The sequence below is a fragment of the Staurois parvus genome, unplaced genomic scaffold, assembly GCF_062004578.1.
Source record: "Staurois parvus isolate SC_StPar_1 unplaced genomic scaffold, SC_StPar_1.0 ptg000011l, whole genome shotgun sequence".
NCBI classification, from domain to species: Eukaryota; Metazoa; Chordata; class Amphibia; order Anura; family Ranidae; genus Staurois; species Staurois parvus.
In genome coordinates this window covers 36,209,808-36,223,861 of record NW_028317807.1, presented here as the reverse complement: position 1 = coordinate 36,223,861, position 14,054 = coordinate 36,209,808, and the positions used below count along the sequence as shown (strand labels likewise).

The window sequence follows — 14,054 nt, the reverse complement described above, 5'->3', positions numbered from 1 at the left end:
CCCTCCTAACCCTCTTATTTTGAACTACATCATTGCTGTATTGTCCCCCTTTATATTCTAAAGCGCTGAGCAAACTGGCGCTATATAAATCCTGTATAATAATAATAATAATAAGGTGTGATTGTGAAGAGTTGGATATTTTTCTTTGGGAGGATAAAACTTCTAGTACAGTAGAGACATGGTCAAATTTTTCTTCGGCCACATGTTTGCCAAGTGTAAATGCATTTTTACAAAAAAAATTTCAAAAAAATTTAAATATTTTAAGTTTACGATTTTGTGTTGGGTTGCATTCATAGCCACCTTGAGCCACAGGCTATACACTCTGACTCATTGAATTCTATAGGTTCTAAATAATATACGCACCATGAGTTTGAGATTATTAAACATATACTACTATTTGATGTGTTTATTATGATTTTATGTATTTACTACTGTTTTATGACCATTTCCTACTATTTATGACTATTTTAATATATTATGATTTTATGTACTATTATTTTTATTACTATATTCTGTAGCTTATAATTACAGTGCATCCAGAAAGTATTCACAGCGTTTACCTTTTGCCACATTTTATGTTACAGCCTTATTCCAAAATGCAATAAATTCATTTTTTTACTCAACATTCTACAAGCAATACCCCATAATGACAACCTAAAAGAAGTTTGTTTTGAAATCTTTGCAATATATTAAAAATAAAAAACTAAAAAAAAAACCCATGTAAATAAGTATTCACAGCCTTTGCTCAATACTTCGTTGAAGCACCTTTAACACCAATTACAGCCTCAAGTCATTTAGAGTATGATGCTACAAGCTTGGCACACCTATTTTTGGGCAATTTCTCCTTTTCTTTGCAGTATCGCTCAAACTCCATCAGGTTGGATGGGGAGTGTCGGTGCACAGCCATTTTCAGATCTCTCCAGAGATGTTAAATCGGGTTCAAGTCTGGGCTCTGGCTGGGTCACTCCTGGACATTCACAGAGTTGGCCCGTAGCCACTCCTTTGTTATGTAAGCTGTGTGCTTAGGGTCGTTGTCCTGTTGAAAGATGAACCGTTGCCCCAGTCTAAGGTCCAGAGCGCTCTGGAACAGGTTTTCATCAAGGATGTCTCTGTACATTGCTGTGGTTTCCTCCAGACATGACACTTGGCATTCATGCCAAAGAGTTCAATCTTTGTTTCATCAGACCAGAAAGTTTTGTTTCTCATGGTCTGAGAGTCCCTCAGGTGCCTTTTTGGCAACCTCCAGGCTGGCTGCCATTTGACTTTTACTGAGGAGTGGCTTCCATCTTGCCACTCTACCATACAGGCCTGATTGGTGGAGTGCTGCAGAGATGGTTGTTCTTCTGGAAGGTTCTCCTCTCTCCACAGAAACGTTGGAGCTCTTTCAGAGTGACTATCGGGAGCTTGGCTACCTCCCTGGCTAAGGCCCCTCTCCCTCGATCACTCATTTTGGCCGGGCAGCCTGCTCTAGGAAGATTCCTGGTGGTTCCAAATTTCTTCCATTTATGGATGATGGAGGCCACTGTGCACATTGGGACCTTCAATGCTGCTGAAATGTTTCTTTGCCTTGATACAATCCTGTCTTGGAGGTCTACGGACAATTCCTTGGAATTCATGCCTTGGATTGTGCTCTGACATGCACTGTTAACTGTGGGACATTATATAGACAGGATTATGCCTTTTCTAATCATGTCCAATCAACTGAATTTCCCACAGGTGGATGCCCATCAAGTTGTGGAAACATCTCAAGGATGATTTATCAGTGGGCACAGGATGCACCAGAGCTCAATTTTGAGTGTCATGGCAAAGGCTGTGAATACTTATGTACATGTGTGGTTTTTTTTGTTTATTTTTAATAAATTGCCCGTGAAGCTGTCATTTAATGTTTTGGATCCTTTGGGGGAGATTTATTAAAACTGGAGAGTGCAGAATCTGGTGCAGTTTGGCATGGTAGCCAGTCAGATTCTAAATTCAGCTTGTTCAATTAAGCTTTGACAAAATACCTAGAAGCTGATTGTATTCTACACAGAACTGCACCAGATTTTGCATGCTCCAGTATTGGTAAATCTCCCCGTTTGTGTCATCAGTTGTAGTTGTGCACGCCCCTACCGGCAAGAGTTAATCAAGTTTACTTAAAATTTTGCAAACCTACTGAGTGATTTTGGATTGTTTGCAGAAAAACCATACAGCTAGAGGAAAATGATGAGCCCACATGGGGAACAAGTACATTGTATAAACGATTAGCACTCAACAGGAGCCAGACTAAGGCTCTAGATCAACTGTTGGTATAGGATTATGGACTTTTGTCTTTTTTTTTTTTTCTTTCCAGCCAGACTAACTATGTAACTATATGTAAGGATCCCAGCATGACAAGGCAGCAGTGCTAACGACAGTACTGTCATTTATCGTTGTTTTTGTACTGCAACTTGTATGTAAACCCTTAACTGTGGAAATAGATTGTTATACAGAACATATGAGATTATCTGTAGTTGATTTTATTAACCTACTGTATATACAGTAGTAGACAATTCCCAGAGTGAACCATTCATATCATTTAGCTCTGTACAGTAGCAGGTTGGATGCTTATGGACTGATAAGATAATCGGAGTTGGGCAGCTGGCTTCATAATCGGAGTTGCTATTCAGTATTTTTATTAAGACTTTTTAGCAGGTTATATTTTGAGTCATGCAATATTAACAGTGATTGTAAAGCGTTACATTTTTTTTTAATTAAAACAATAAGCGTGTTATATTTACCTACTCTGCGCAATGATATTGCACAGTGCAGCCCCAAACTGCCTCTTCTGGGGCCCCAGCCAGAGCTCCGGCCCCCCTACACTGCCCCCATATGAAGCCTCTTCTATAGATGCACTCATGCATGCTCGATCCTGAGCCGGGCTGTTTGCATCTATTCAGACACACAGCCTGGCTCAGTTCCACCCTCCTCTCTGCTTACTGGTTTTGACTGACAGCAACAGGAGCCAATGACTCATTCTGCTCTTGGCCAAGCCTGTGAGGGAAGAAGAGCTGCACAGATCGGGCTCAGGCAAGAGTTTAGAGGGGCTGTGGTGGAGCTACTATTTAATGGTCATTAAGGTAAAAAAACCTTTTACCTTTACAGCCGCTTTAACTTAAAAAGTTATATTATAACAAGTGTTGTAGATTGCATTCTCTTTTACATATGTATTCTTGTATAATGTTTTATAGGATATACAGTTTGTGTGATGTTTGTGTTTATGCCTGCATAACCTTTTTTACAATTGAGTATCAGAATGGAATGGGGGGGGGGGGTAAAAGATGGTTTGGGTGCAGAAGGGGTTTGTGGGAGGAATGGAGAGGGCTGGCTGGTTCGTTCAGTGCAGTAGCAAAGATAGTGACAGTAATGTTGATTTATGTAAGACCTCTTACACCATAAATTAATATTAGGGCATCAGGGCTATAGAAATAAGAAGCTTGATGGGAGATGGTTATCTATCCAGGGTTGGCATACCATTGTGTATTTAAGGTTTCTGTCTGGGAGTGTGGCCTCCACTTTTTCATGAATATAATGAAATCGTGAGCATATAATGTACAATGGTAAAAAAAAACCCCAAAGCAGCAGCCATGATATTTCACCATGATTATCCTCTTGCAGGATAGTGAAGTGTCTGCCCAGGACATTTTCCAGAGGAATAGGATACTAGTGTAACAACTATACTGTTGCACCAGAATTCTGCCCTAGTAGAATAGTAATATGTGTAAATAGCATCAGCTTTGTGTTTAATAACACAATAGGGTGGAGGCAGAACTGGAGGTTCAGAAGGGTTCTCATCCTCTATCAAGACATTGTTTCCTCTTGTGAAAAAGTCTAGTGAAATATTGTACCAGTAATACCAGTAAAATGTGCTATGTAGCATGCCCATGTACTCACTGATGGAGACCCTCTTTTTGCTGCCCCTCAACAAGAGTGATCAGAGGGGCATTTGCTCATTGTCCTGCCAGAAATATGCTGTCTAATGTGACTATAACATCAAAAATACACAAAAACTAAAAGGAAACTTTAAGCAGGTTAATTGGTTAAAGAGATACTTCAGTGCCTCTTATGGTTGGTCCTGCCTCATCTTTAAAAAAACAAAAATGACACGTGCAGATGTAATGAAGGGCTCTGCCTTGCCTTTTGGGGCTCAACAGAAATTCATGGCACATCCCGAGACCTGGGTCCTGTATTTATTTTGAGTCTTTGCAATGTGGCAAATCTGCATACACGTGGAATTTGGCGGCACACTGCAATAGGCTACAAAGAGACTACAGGGAGCGCAGCATCCTTCTCGTCTAGGTGAGAATTCAGGAAAAAAAAAAGTTGGAAGCATATACACTAGATTACCAAAAGTATTGGGATATCCCTCCAATTCATTGGATTCAGGTGTTCCAATCACCTCCATGGTCACAGGTGTGTAAAATCAAGCACCACCTAGGCATGCAGACTGCTTCTACAAACATTTGTGAAAGAATGGGTTGCTCTCAGGAGCTCAGTGATTTCAAGCTTTGTACTGTAATAGGTTGCCACCTGTGCAAGAAGTCTATCCGTGAAATTTCCTTGCCACTAAATATTCCACGGTCAACTGTTATTGGTATTATAACAAAGTGGAAGCAACTGGGAACAACAGCAACTCAGCCATGAAGTGGTAGACCATATAAAATGACAGAGCAGGGTCAGTGCATGTTGAAGCGCACAGTGCGCAGAAGTCACCAACTGTCTGCAGAGTCAATAACTAAAGACCTCCAAACTTCGTGTGACCTTCAGATTAGCACAGCAGTGCGTGGAGAGCTTCATGGAATGGGTTTCCGTGGCCGAGCAGCTGCATCCAAGCCTTACATCACTCTAGAGCCATGGAGACGTGTTCTCTGGAGTGACCAATCATACTTTTCTGTCTGGCAATCCGATGGATGTGTCTGGGTTTGGCAGTTGCCAGGAGAACAGTACTTGGCAGACTGCATTGTGCCAAGTGTAAAGTTTGGTGGAGGGGGGATTATGGTGTGGGGTTGTTTTTCAGGGGTTGAGCTTGGTCCCTTAGTTCCAGTGAAGGTAACTCTTAAAGCATTAGCATACCAAGACATTTTGGATAATTGCATGCTCCCAACTTTGTGGGAACAGCTTGGGGATGGCTTTCTCCTTTTCCAACATGACTGCGCACCAGTGCACAAAGCAAGGTCCATAAAGACATGGATGAGTGATTTTGGGCTGGAGGAGCTTGACTGGCCTGTGAACAGCCTTTCCAGAAGAGTTGAAGCTGTTAAAGCTGCAAAGGGGGGGCCAACTCAATATTGAACCCTATGGACTAAGATCGGGATGCCATTAAATTTCATGTGCGTGTAAAGGCAGGCGTCCATATACGTTTGGCAATATAGTGTGTGTATATAATTGTGGGAGGGGGTGGAGCCAGGTACATAAGAGAGCGAAGGTTCACAAATGATTTAGCAGAATATGGCAACAAAACCATGCATGGGGCCGCATATTTGTGCTTCCATGGGGCCACATTATTGCGTACCTGTCTTTGTGCTGGGAATGCGCCAAACTTAGAGCCCCAGGTCCTGTTCTAACGATCGGGACCTGGGACTCCCGATTCCGGGTCACATGATTGCTGTGATAGCCTCTGATTGGCTATCACAGCGATCAGTCACTGTGCAGCTTGACCTCCTTGTTTTTTTTCTCTCTATGAATGGAGAAGAGGGAGACATTGTATCTCTCTAACTCCTGGCATACAGAGAAAAAAAAATGTTTATAAAAAAAAAGATAAATATTAGAAAATACCTAGATCACGGTTTGATCTAGTTCAGTGCCAGGGTTATTGTTTGAGTCAGGGTCAAAAAAAAATTGGTATCAATGTCAGTGTGTTTCAGGTAAAAAAATAAGACAAAATGCGCACTATTGTTTCTGGGCTGTACTACGGGTACAAACAACAAATAACATACACATATATGGTATCGCTGCAATCGTCAAGAGCTGGAGAATTTATTTTGGGTTGTTCTTTGGTGGTGGGTTATGGTAGTAACAAACACACAGCTAAATAAAAAAAATTATTTTTTTTTGTACTATTTTGGGCCAGATTTCTTTTGATGATAGAAAAAAAAAAATCAGGAGATATCCATTACCATTTACCACCAAAGGAAAGCCCAAATTGTCCTGAAAAAAACGCGGTATAATTCACCTGGATGTACTAAGTAGTTGTGATGATATGTATGGTTTTACTAACACGTCAACGTTGCAAAATTATGCTTTAGGCATTTTGATTTGTTTTACCCTTAGGCGTGAAGGGGTTAAAATGCAATATACAGGTGCATCTCAATAAATTAGACTATCATCAAAAATTTCATTTGTTTCAATAATTCAATTTAAAAAGTGAAACTCATATATTCTATAGATTTATTACACACACATATATTTCAAGCATTTCCTTCTTTCAATTTTGGTGTTTATGACTTTTTGCCTGACCTAAACCCCATAGGGAATCTGTGGGGTATTGTCAAGAGAAAGATGAGACACCAGACCCAACAATGCAGACGAGCTAAAGGCCGCTATCAAAGCAACCCGGGCTTCCATAACATGTCAGCAGTACCACAGGCTGATTGCCTCCATGCCACGCCGCAATGATGCAGTAATTCAAGCAAAAGGAGCCCAAACCAAGTATTGAGTGCATACTCTACTGTACATGCACATACTTTTCAGTAAGCCAACATTTCTCCATTTGAAAGTACTTTTTTTTTTTTTTTTATTGAGTTTATGTAATATTCTAATTTTCTGAGATACTGAATTTTGGGTTTTCACTAGCTGTGAGCCATAATCATCAAAATTAAAAGAAAGAAAAGCTTGAAGTATATCACTCTGTGTGTAATGAATCTATATGAGTTTCACTTTTTGAATTGAATTACTGAAATAAACTTTTGATGATATTCTAATTTGAGATGCACCTGTAGCAAGAGTTACCGTATTTTTCGCTCCATAAGACGCACCTGACCATAAGACGCACCTAGGTTTTAGAGGCGAAAAACAAGAAAAAATATTCTGAACCAATGGACTGCAGACATAGTACAGGGGATGACCAGAGACTGCGGACACAGTACAGGAGATGACCAGAGACTGCGGACACAGTACAGGAGATGACCAGAGACTGCGGACACAGTACAGGAGATGACCAGGGACTGCGGACACAGTACAGGAAATGACCAGAGACTGGGGACACAGTACAGGAGATGACCAGAGACTGCGGACACAGTACAGGAAATGACCAGAGACTGGGGACACAGTACAGGAGATGACCAGAGACTGCGGACACAGTGCAGGAGATGACCAGAGACTGCGGACACAGTGCAGGAGATGACCAGAGACTGCGGACACAGTGCAGGAGATGACCAGAGACTGCGGACACAGTGCAGGAGATGACCAGAGACTGCGGACACAGTGCAGGAGATGACCAGAGACTGCGGACACAGTGCAGGAGATGACCAGAGACTGCGGACACAGTGCAGGAGATGACCAGAGACTGCGGACACAGTGCAGGAGATGACCAGAGACTGCGGACACAGTGCAGGAGATGACCAGAGACTGCGGACACAGTGCAGGAGATGACCAGAGACTGCGGACACAGTGCAGGAGATGACCAGAGACTGCGGACACAGTGCAGGAGATGACCAGAGACTGCGGACACAGTGCAGGAGATGACCAGAGACTGCGGACACAGTGCAGGAGATGACCAGAGACTGCGGACACAGTGCAGGAGATGACCAGAGACTGCGGACACAGTGCAGGAGATGACCAGAGACTGCGGACACAGTGCAGGAGATGATCAGAGACTGCGGACACAGTGCAGGAGATGACCAGAGACTGCGGACACAGTGCAGGAGATGACCAGAGACTGCGGACACAGTGCAGGAGATGACCAGAGACTGCGGACACAGTGCAGGAGATGACCAGAGACTGCGGACACAGTGCAGGAGATGACCAGAGACTGCGGACACAGTGCAGGAGATGACCAGAGACTGCGGACACAGTGCAGGAGATGACCAGAGACTGCGGACACAGTGCAGGAGATGACCAGAGACTGCGGACACAGTGCAGGAGATGACCAGAGACTGCGGACACAGTGCAGGAGATGACCAGAGACTGCGGACACAGTGCAGGAGATGACCAGAGACTGCGGACACAGTGCAGGAGATGACCAGAGACTGCGGACACAGTGCAGGAGATGACCAGAGACTGCGGACACAGTGCAGGAGATGACCAGAGACTGCGGACACAGTGCAGGAGATGACCAGAGACTGCGGACACAGTGCAGGAGATGACCAGAGACTGCGGACACAGTGCAGGAGATGACCAGAGACTGCGGACACAGTGCAGGAGATGACCAGAGACTGCGGACACAGTGCAGGAGATGACCAGAGACTGCGGACACAGTGCAGGAGATGACCAGAGACTGCGGACACAGTGCAGGAGATGACCAGAGACTGCGGACACAGTGCAGGAGATGACCAGAGACTGCGGACACAGTGCAGGAGATGACCAGAGACTGCGGACACAGTGCAGGAGATGACCAGAGACTGCGGACACAGTGCAGGAGATGACCAGAGACTGCGGACACAGTGCAGGAGATGACCAGAGACTGCGGACACAGTGCAGGAGATGACCAGAGACTGCGGACACAGTGCAGGAGATGACCAGAGACTGCGGACACAGTGCAGGGAATGACCAGAGACTGCAGACAGTGCAGGGGATGACCAGAGACTGCAGACAGTGCAGGGGATGACCAGAGACTGCAGACAGTGCAGGGGATGACCAGAGACTGCAGACAGTGCAGGGGATGACCAGAGACTGCAGACAGTGCAGGAGATGACCAGAGACTGCGGACACAGTGCAGGAGATGACCAGAGACTGCGGACACAGTGCAGGAGATGACCAGAGACTGCGGACACAGTGCAGGAGATGACCAGAGACTGCGGACACAGTGCAGGAGATGACCAGAGACTGCGGACACAGTGCAGGAGATGACCAGAGACTGCGGACACAGTGCAGGAGATGACCAGAGACTGCGGACACAGTGCAGGAGATGACCAGAGACTGCGGACACAGTGCAGGAGATGACCAGAGACTGCGGACACAGTGCAGGAGATGACCAGAGACTGCGGACACAGTGCAGGAGATGACCAGAGACTGCGGACACAGTGCAGGAGATGACCAGAGACTGCGGACACAGTGCAGGAGATGACCAGAGACTGCGGACACAGTGCAGGAGATGACCAGAGACTGCGGACACAGTGCAGGAGATGACCAGAGACTGCGGACACAGTGCAGGAGATGACCAGAGACTGCGGACACAGTGCAGGAGATGACCAGAGACTGCGGACACAGTGCAGGAGATGACCAGAGACTGCGGACACAGTGCAGGAGATGACCAGAGACTGCGGACACAGTGCAGGAGATGACCAGAGACTGCGGACACAGTGCAGGAGATGACCAGAGACTGCGGACACAGTGCAGGGAATGACCAGAGACTGCAGACAGTGCAGGGGATGACCAGAGACTGCAGACAGTGCAGGGGATGACCAGAGACTGCAGACAGTGCAGGGGATGACCAGAGACTGCAGACAGTGCAGGGGATGACCAGAGACTGCAGACAGTGCAGGGGATGACCAGAGACTGCAGACAGTGCAGGGGATGACCAGAGACTGCAGACAGTGCAGGGGATGACCAGAGACTGCAGACAGTGCAGGGGATGACCAGAGACTGCTGACCTTTGGGGAGGGAGGGGGAGCGGGTACCTGAATTTGACAGGTAATCGCTCCCACTTCCGCGGAGTTGTCCTTCCCTCTTCTTCCCGGGCCGGCTTCTGTGACAGCCGGGTGCCCACTGCGCATGCGCGAGAAGCGCTGCGCTTTGTGAATGGCCCGGCGCCTTCTGGGACCTGTCATGTGTCCCAGAAGACACCTGATCATTCACAAAGTGCAGCACATGCGCAGTGGGCACCCGGCTGTCACAGAAGCCAGCGCGGGAAGACTGTGCAGAGCTGGAGCGAGGAACAGGTAAGGCCCTGCAGGAGACAACAGCTGAGCGGCCGGCCCGGTATTCTGACATGGTGGCGGCACAAATACCGGACCGGCCGCTTTATATTCGCTCCATAAGACGCACTGACATTTTCACCCCTTTTTTTGGGGGAAAAAGTGCGTCTTATAGAGCGAAAAATACGGTATATTCAAGTCGGGACCCCAGCATTCCAAGGCCATAGTACTAGCACTTAAAAGATACTGTTTATAATACAGCTTTCTTTTTTTTGATGTTGGTCTTTGCATGTTACACCCAGCAGTCTATATTTCCAGAAATATGTTAGAAGCTTCTTAATGTGCTATAAATAGCAATGAAAGTGATTTGATTTGAGTGGATCCTTATTTGAAGACTCCTGTATGATTATTATGGCCTTGTTTTGACAGGCAGAGGCAAGATTGGCAGCAAAGAGAGCAGCGCGGGCTGAAGCAAGAGAAATTCGAATGAAAGAGCTAGAGCGACAACAGAAAGAGGTAAGAGCAAAATATACATCCATCCCTGTTTGTATGTACAACGTTACATTCTGCTGTCCTTTCATTTTTCATTTGGGTTGGGGGAATGGAGGAGCCTGGGTTCTACACCTTCATTTAAAGCTGAACTTCAGACAAATTGCTAAATACACAGATGAAACCTATACACACAAGGTGGTATCAAAATGTTTCGGTCACAAGGAGCACTGACCTTGATACGTCACTGTGCCAAAAGACATCATCCTGCGTACATCTGGAGCTGTGCAACTGGTGCTACTCTGGCCACATGCGTTACCACGTTTGCTATTTCATTATGGACAGCAAGTTAGAACAAAGGCAAACATGAAATTACACTACTCTCCTTGACATTCCATTATCTGTTCCCCCCCCCCCCCCAACCTTCCCAAGACTGATACTTTGTTCAGGTATCATCCATGGTCAGTATCTACATACAGACCTGTGATCATGGTCCGAAGATGTTAATCATGATGCTTTTATAGTAGTTTAATTTTTCACAGTATGTAACCTTTTCTCACACTGCTAGACAATATAAAGCTAGCTGTACACACATAGATTTCACCATCCCTGCTAAACCGCATAGGTGGAGGCATCTCCTTTGCTGGCTATTGTATTCAATCAGTCTCAGTCATGACATCCGTGGCTGCTTGAATACCTGAACAGTGACTGCATCTGAAAGTTGCAGTCTCTGTTCAGCCAACTGTTTTTTTCACCTCGCTTCTTTGAACTGAGTGGTGCTGAGAGGGCTACACACAGCTCTTATTTTCGCTGATTCATCATGAATTCAAGCTGTCTATAGCTAACAAATAGTCACTATTTCCTGAAACAGACCATGATTCAAACCTGGGCAGATTCGCTTAGAGCAGTGGTTCTCAACCTTTCTAATGCCGCGACCCCTTAATACAGTTCCTCATGTTGTGGTGACCCCCAACCATAAAATTATTTTCATTGCTACTTCATAACTGTAATTTTGCAGTGGGAGGAGTAGTGCCATGTCATTGGTGTCAGTGGAAGGAGTAGTGCCCCATCACTGATGTCAGTGGGATGAATAGTGCCCCATTGTTGGTATCAGTGGGAGGAATAGTGTCCCATCATTGGTATCAGTGGGAGGAATAGTGCCCCATCGTTGGTATCAGTGGGAGGAATAGTGCCCCATCATTGGTGTCAGTGGGATGAATAGTGCCCCATCACTGGTGTCAGTGGGAGGAATAGTGCCCCATCACTGATGTCAGTGGGATGCATAGTGCCCCATCACTGGTGTCAGTGGGAGGAATAGTGCCCCATCACTGATGTCAGTGGGATGCATAGTGCCCCATCGTTGGTATCAGTGGGAGGAATAGTGCCCCATCACTGATGTCAGTGGGATGAATAGTGCCCCATCACTGGTGTCAGTGGGAGGAATAGTGCCCCATCGTTGGTGTCAGTGGGAGGAATAGTGCCCCATCGTTGGTGTCAGTGGGAGGAATAGTGCCCCATCGTTGGTGTCAGTGGGAGGAATAGTGCCCCATCGTTGGTGTCAGTGGGAGGAATAGTGCCCCATCGTTGGTGTCAGTGGGAGGAATAGTGCCCCATCGTTGGTGTCAGTGGGAGGAATAGTGCCCCATCGTTGGTGTCAGTGGGAGGAATAGTGCCCCATCGTTGGTGTCAGTGGGAGGAATAGTGCCCCATCGTTGGTGTCAGTGGGAGGAATAGTGCCCCATCGTTGGTATCAGTGGGAGGAATAGTGCCACATCGTTGGTGTCAGTGGGAGGAATAGTGCCCCATCATTGATGTCAGTGTGGTGGAGGGGAGCATAGTGCCCCATCATTGGGGTCAGTGGGGGGAGGAATAGTGCCCCATCGTTGGTGTCAGTGGGGGGAGGAATAGTGCCCCATCGTTGGTGTCAGTGGGGGGAGGAATAGTGCCCCATCGTTGGTGTCAGTGGGGGGAGGAATAGTGCCCCATCGTTGGTGTCAGTGGGGGGAGGAATAGTGCCCCATCGTTGGTGTCAGTGGGGGGAGGAATAGTGCCCCATCGTTGGTGTCAGTGGGGGGAGGAATAGTGCCCCATCGTTGGTGTCAGTGGGGGGAGGAATAGTGCCCCATCGTTGGTATTAGTGACACAAATGATGGGGCACTATTCCTCCCACTGACACCAATGATACTTACTTTGCTGACCCCTGCTCCAGCCTGGGCTCGCTCTCTCACTTACCTGTCAGCTGTCTTCCTTCTCTGGCCGCTCTCCTCTTCACTCGCTCCGGCAGCTCCCTCGGTCTTCTTTGATGTACGCGCGCTGCCGCTCGGCTCCTCTCCAAGCTCCACCTCCTCGCCGGTGATTGGCCGCCTGTGTGCCTCTCCTGAGCTACAGTTCCGGTGGCCAATCAGCGGCGAGGAGTTGGAGCTGCTGAGCGATCCCGGAGGTGTGGCCAGGTGACAGCAGCGTATCATCCCGCCCACACATCGCCGGAGACTGCAGCGGTGTCTCGGTTCCTAAGACCATCGGAAATATGTGTTTTCCGATGGTCTTAGGCGACCCCTGGGAAATGGTCGTTCGACCCCCAAAGGGGTCGCGACCCCCAGGTTGAGAACCGCTGCTATAAGACATTGTCAAGCTTTTTTTCTTTTAGCGTAAAAAAAAAAAAGCCTTCAGATTTGCCCAACAACAGAGAGAGCAACAACCGTGTGTAGATTGAATTGTTTCCCTAAACCAGTGTTTCTCAAGTGTTTTTAGCACCCTTTAAAATCCTGCACAATCTCAAGGAACCCCATTCTAAAATATAAAAAAGCAAAGTAATAGTTCTATGAAATGCAGCAACATCCACACACATTGGACACCCAATATTAGAGGTAATTTTATTCTTCCAAAGAAAACACTTTTGCACATTGATACTGATACTAGTATTCCAATGTTTTGTTTTTTTTCCCCTCACTCAGCTAATGTGACCCCAATGCTGACCGAAAAGGGCAGTGTAAGGGCAAACCAAGATGCTGTGCAGGCGCCCGGTGTCCTTTTCTACCAATGATGTCATTAGTTGTTAGGATGCCAGTGGGCAGAAGGTTGTAATGGTTCACAATGAAAACCTGTGGCTTTGTGTAACTAAAAGGCAGGTTTGATCCACCCACTGGCTTATATACAGTTTTTGAGCAATTTGTAGGCATTTTGCCAAGGCGCCCTGTTTGAAGAAGGCTGCCTTAAACAGTTATATTCAAGGCATGCCATGAGAGAGAACTGTCACACTTGCTTGTGCTCCCAATCAAACGGTCAAGCCATCAAATGTCTGGTGTCATAACTGATCACATGTGCAGCACCAAGGAAATTGCAAATCAAACAGAGGCTAAGGTGGCAGCTTCCTTGACTGTAAAGGATAGGAGTGTTTAGTTCTTTAAGGGCCCATTCACACCCATATGTGTTGTCCAATGCATAAACAAGGCTGTTTGCTTCCTGTTAATGTGTTACAGTTGGCATGCACTATATAGGATACGTTTTTGTGCAGCACAGTGTGTTGTGACTCGATAT

General features: G+C 46.3%; 1 protein-coding gene across 19 annotated transcripts in view; it reads left to right on the top strand.

Annotated features, from left to right (window-relative positions):
- The window catches only part of LRRFIP1 (LRR binding FLII interacting protein 1), a 185,363-nt gene that overhangs the window by 85,065 nt on the left and 86,244 nt on the right, over positions 1–14,054 (top strand). For all 19 annotated transcript variants that reach the window (XM_089672419.1, XM_089672418.1, XM_089672401.1 and 16 more), the window contains one exon: positions 10,458–10,544. In XM_089672419.1, the coding sequence (XP_089528545.1) occupies positions 10,458–10,544 (87 nt within the window). The remainder of the gene's footprint in view (positions 1–10,457; positions 10,545–14,054) is intronic.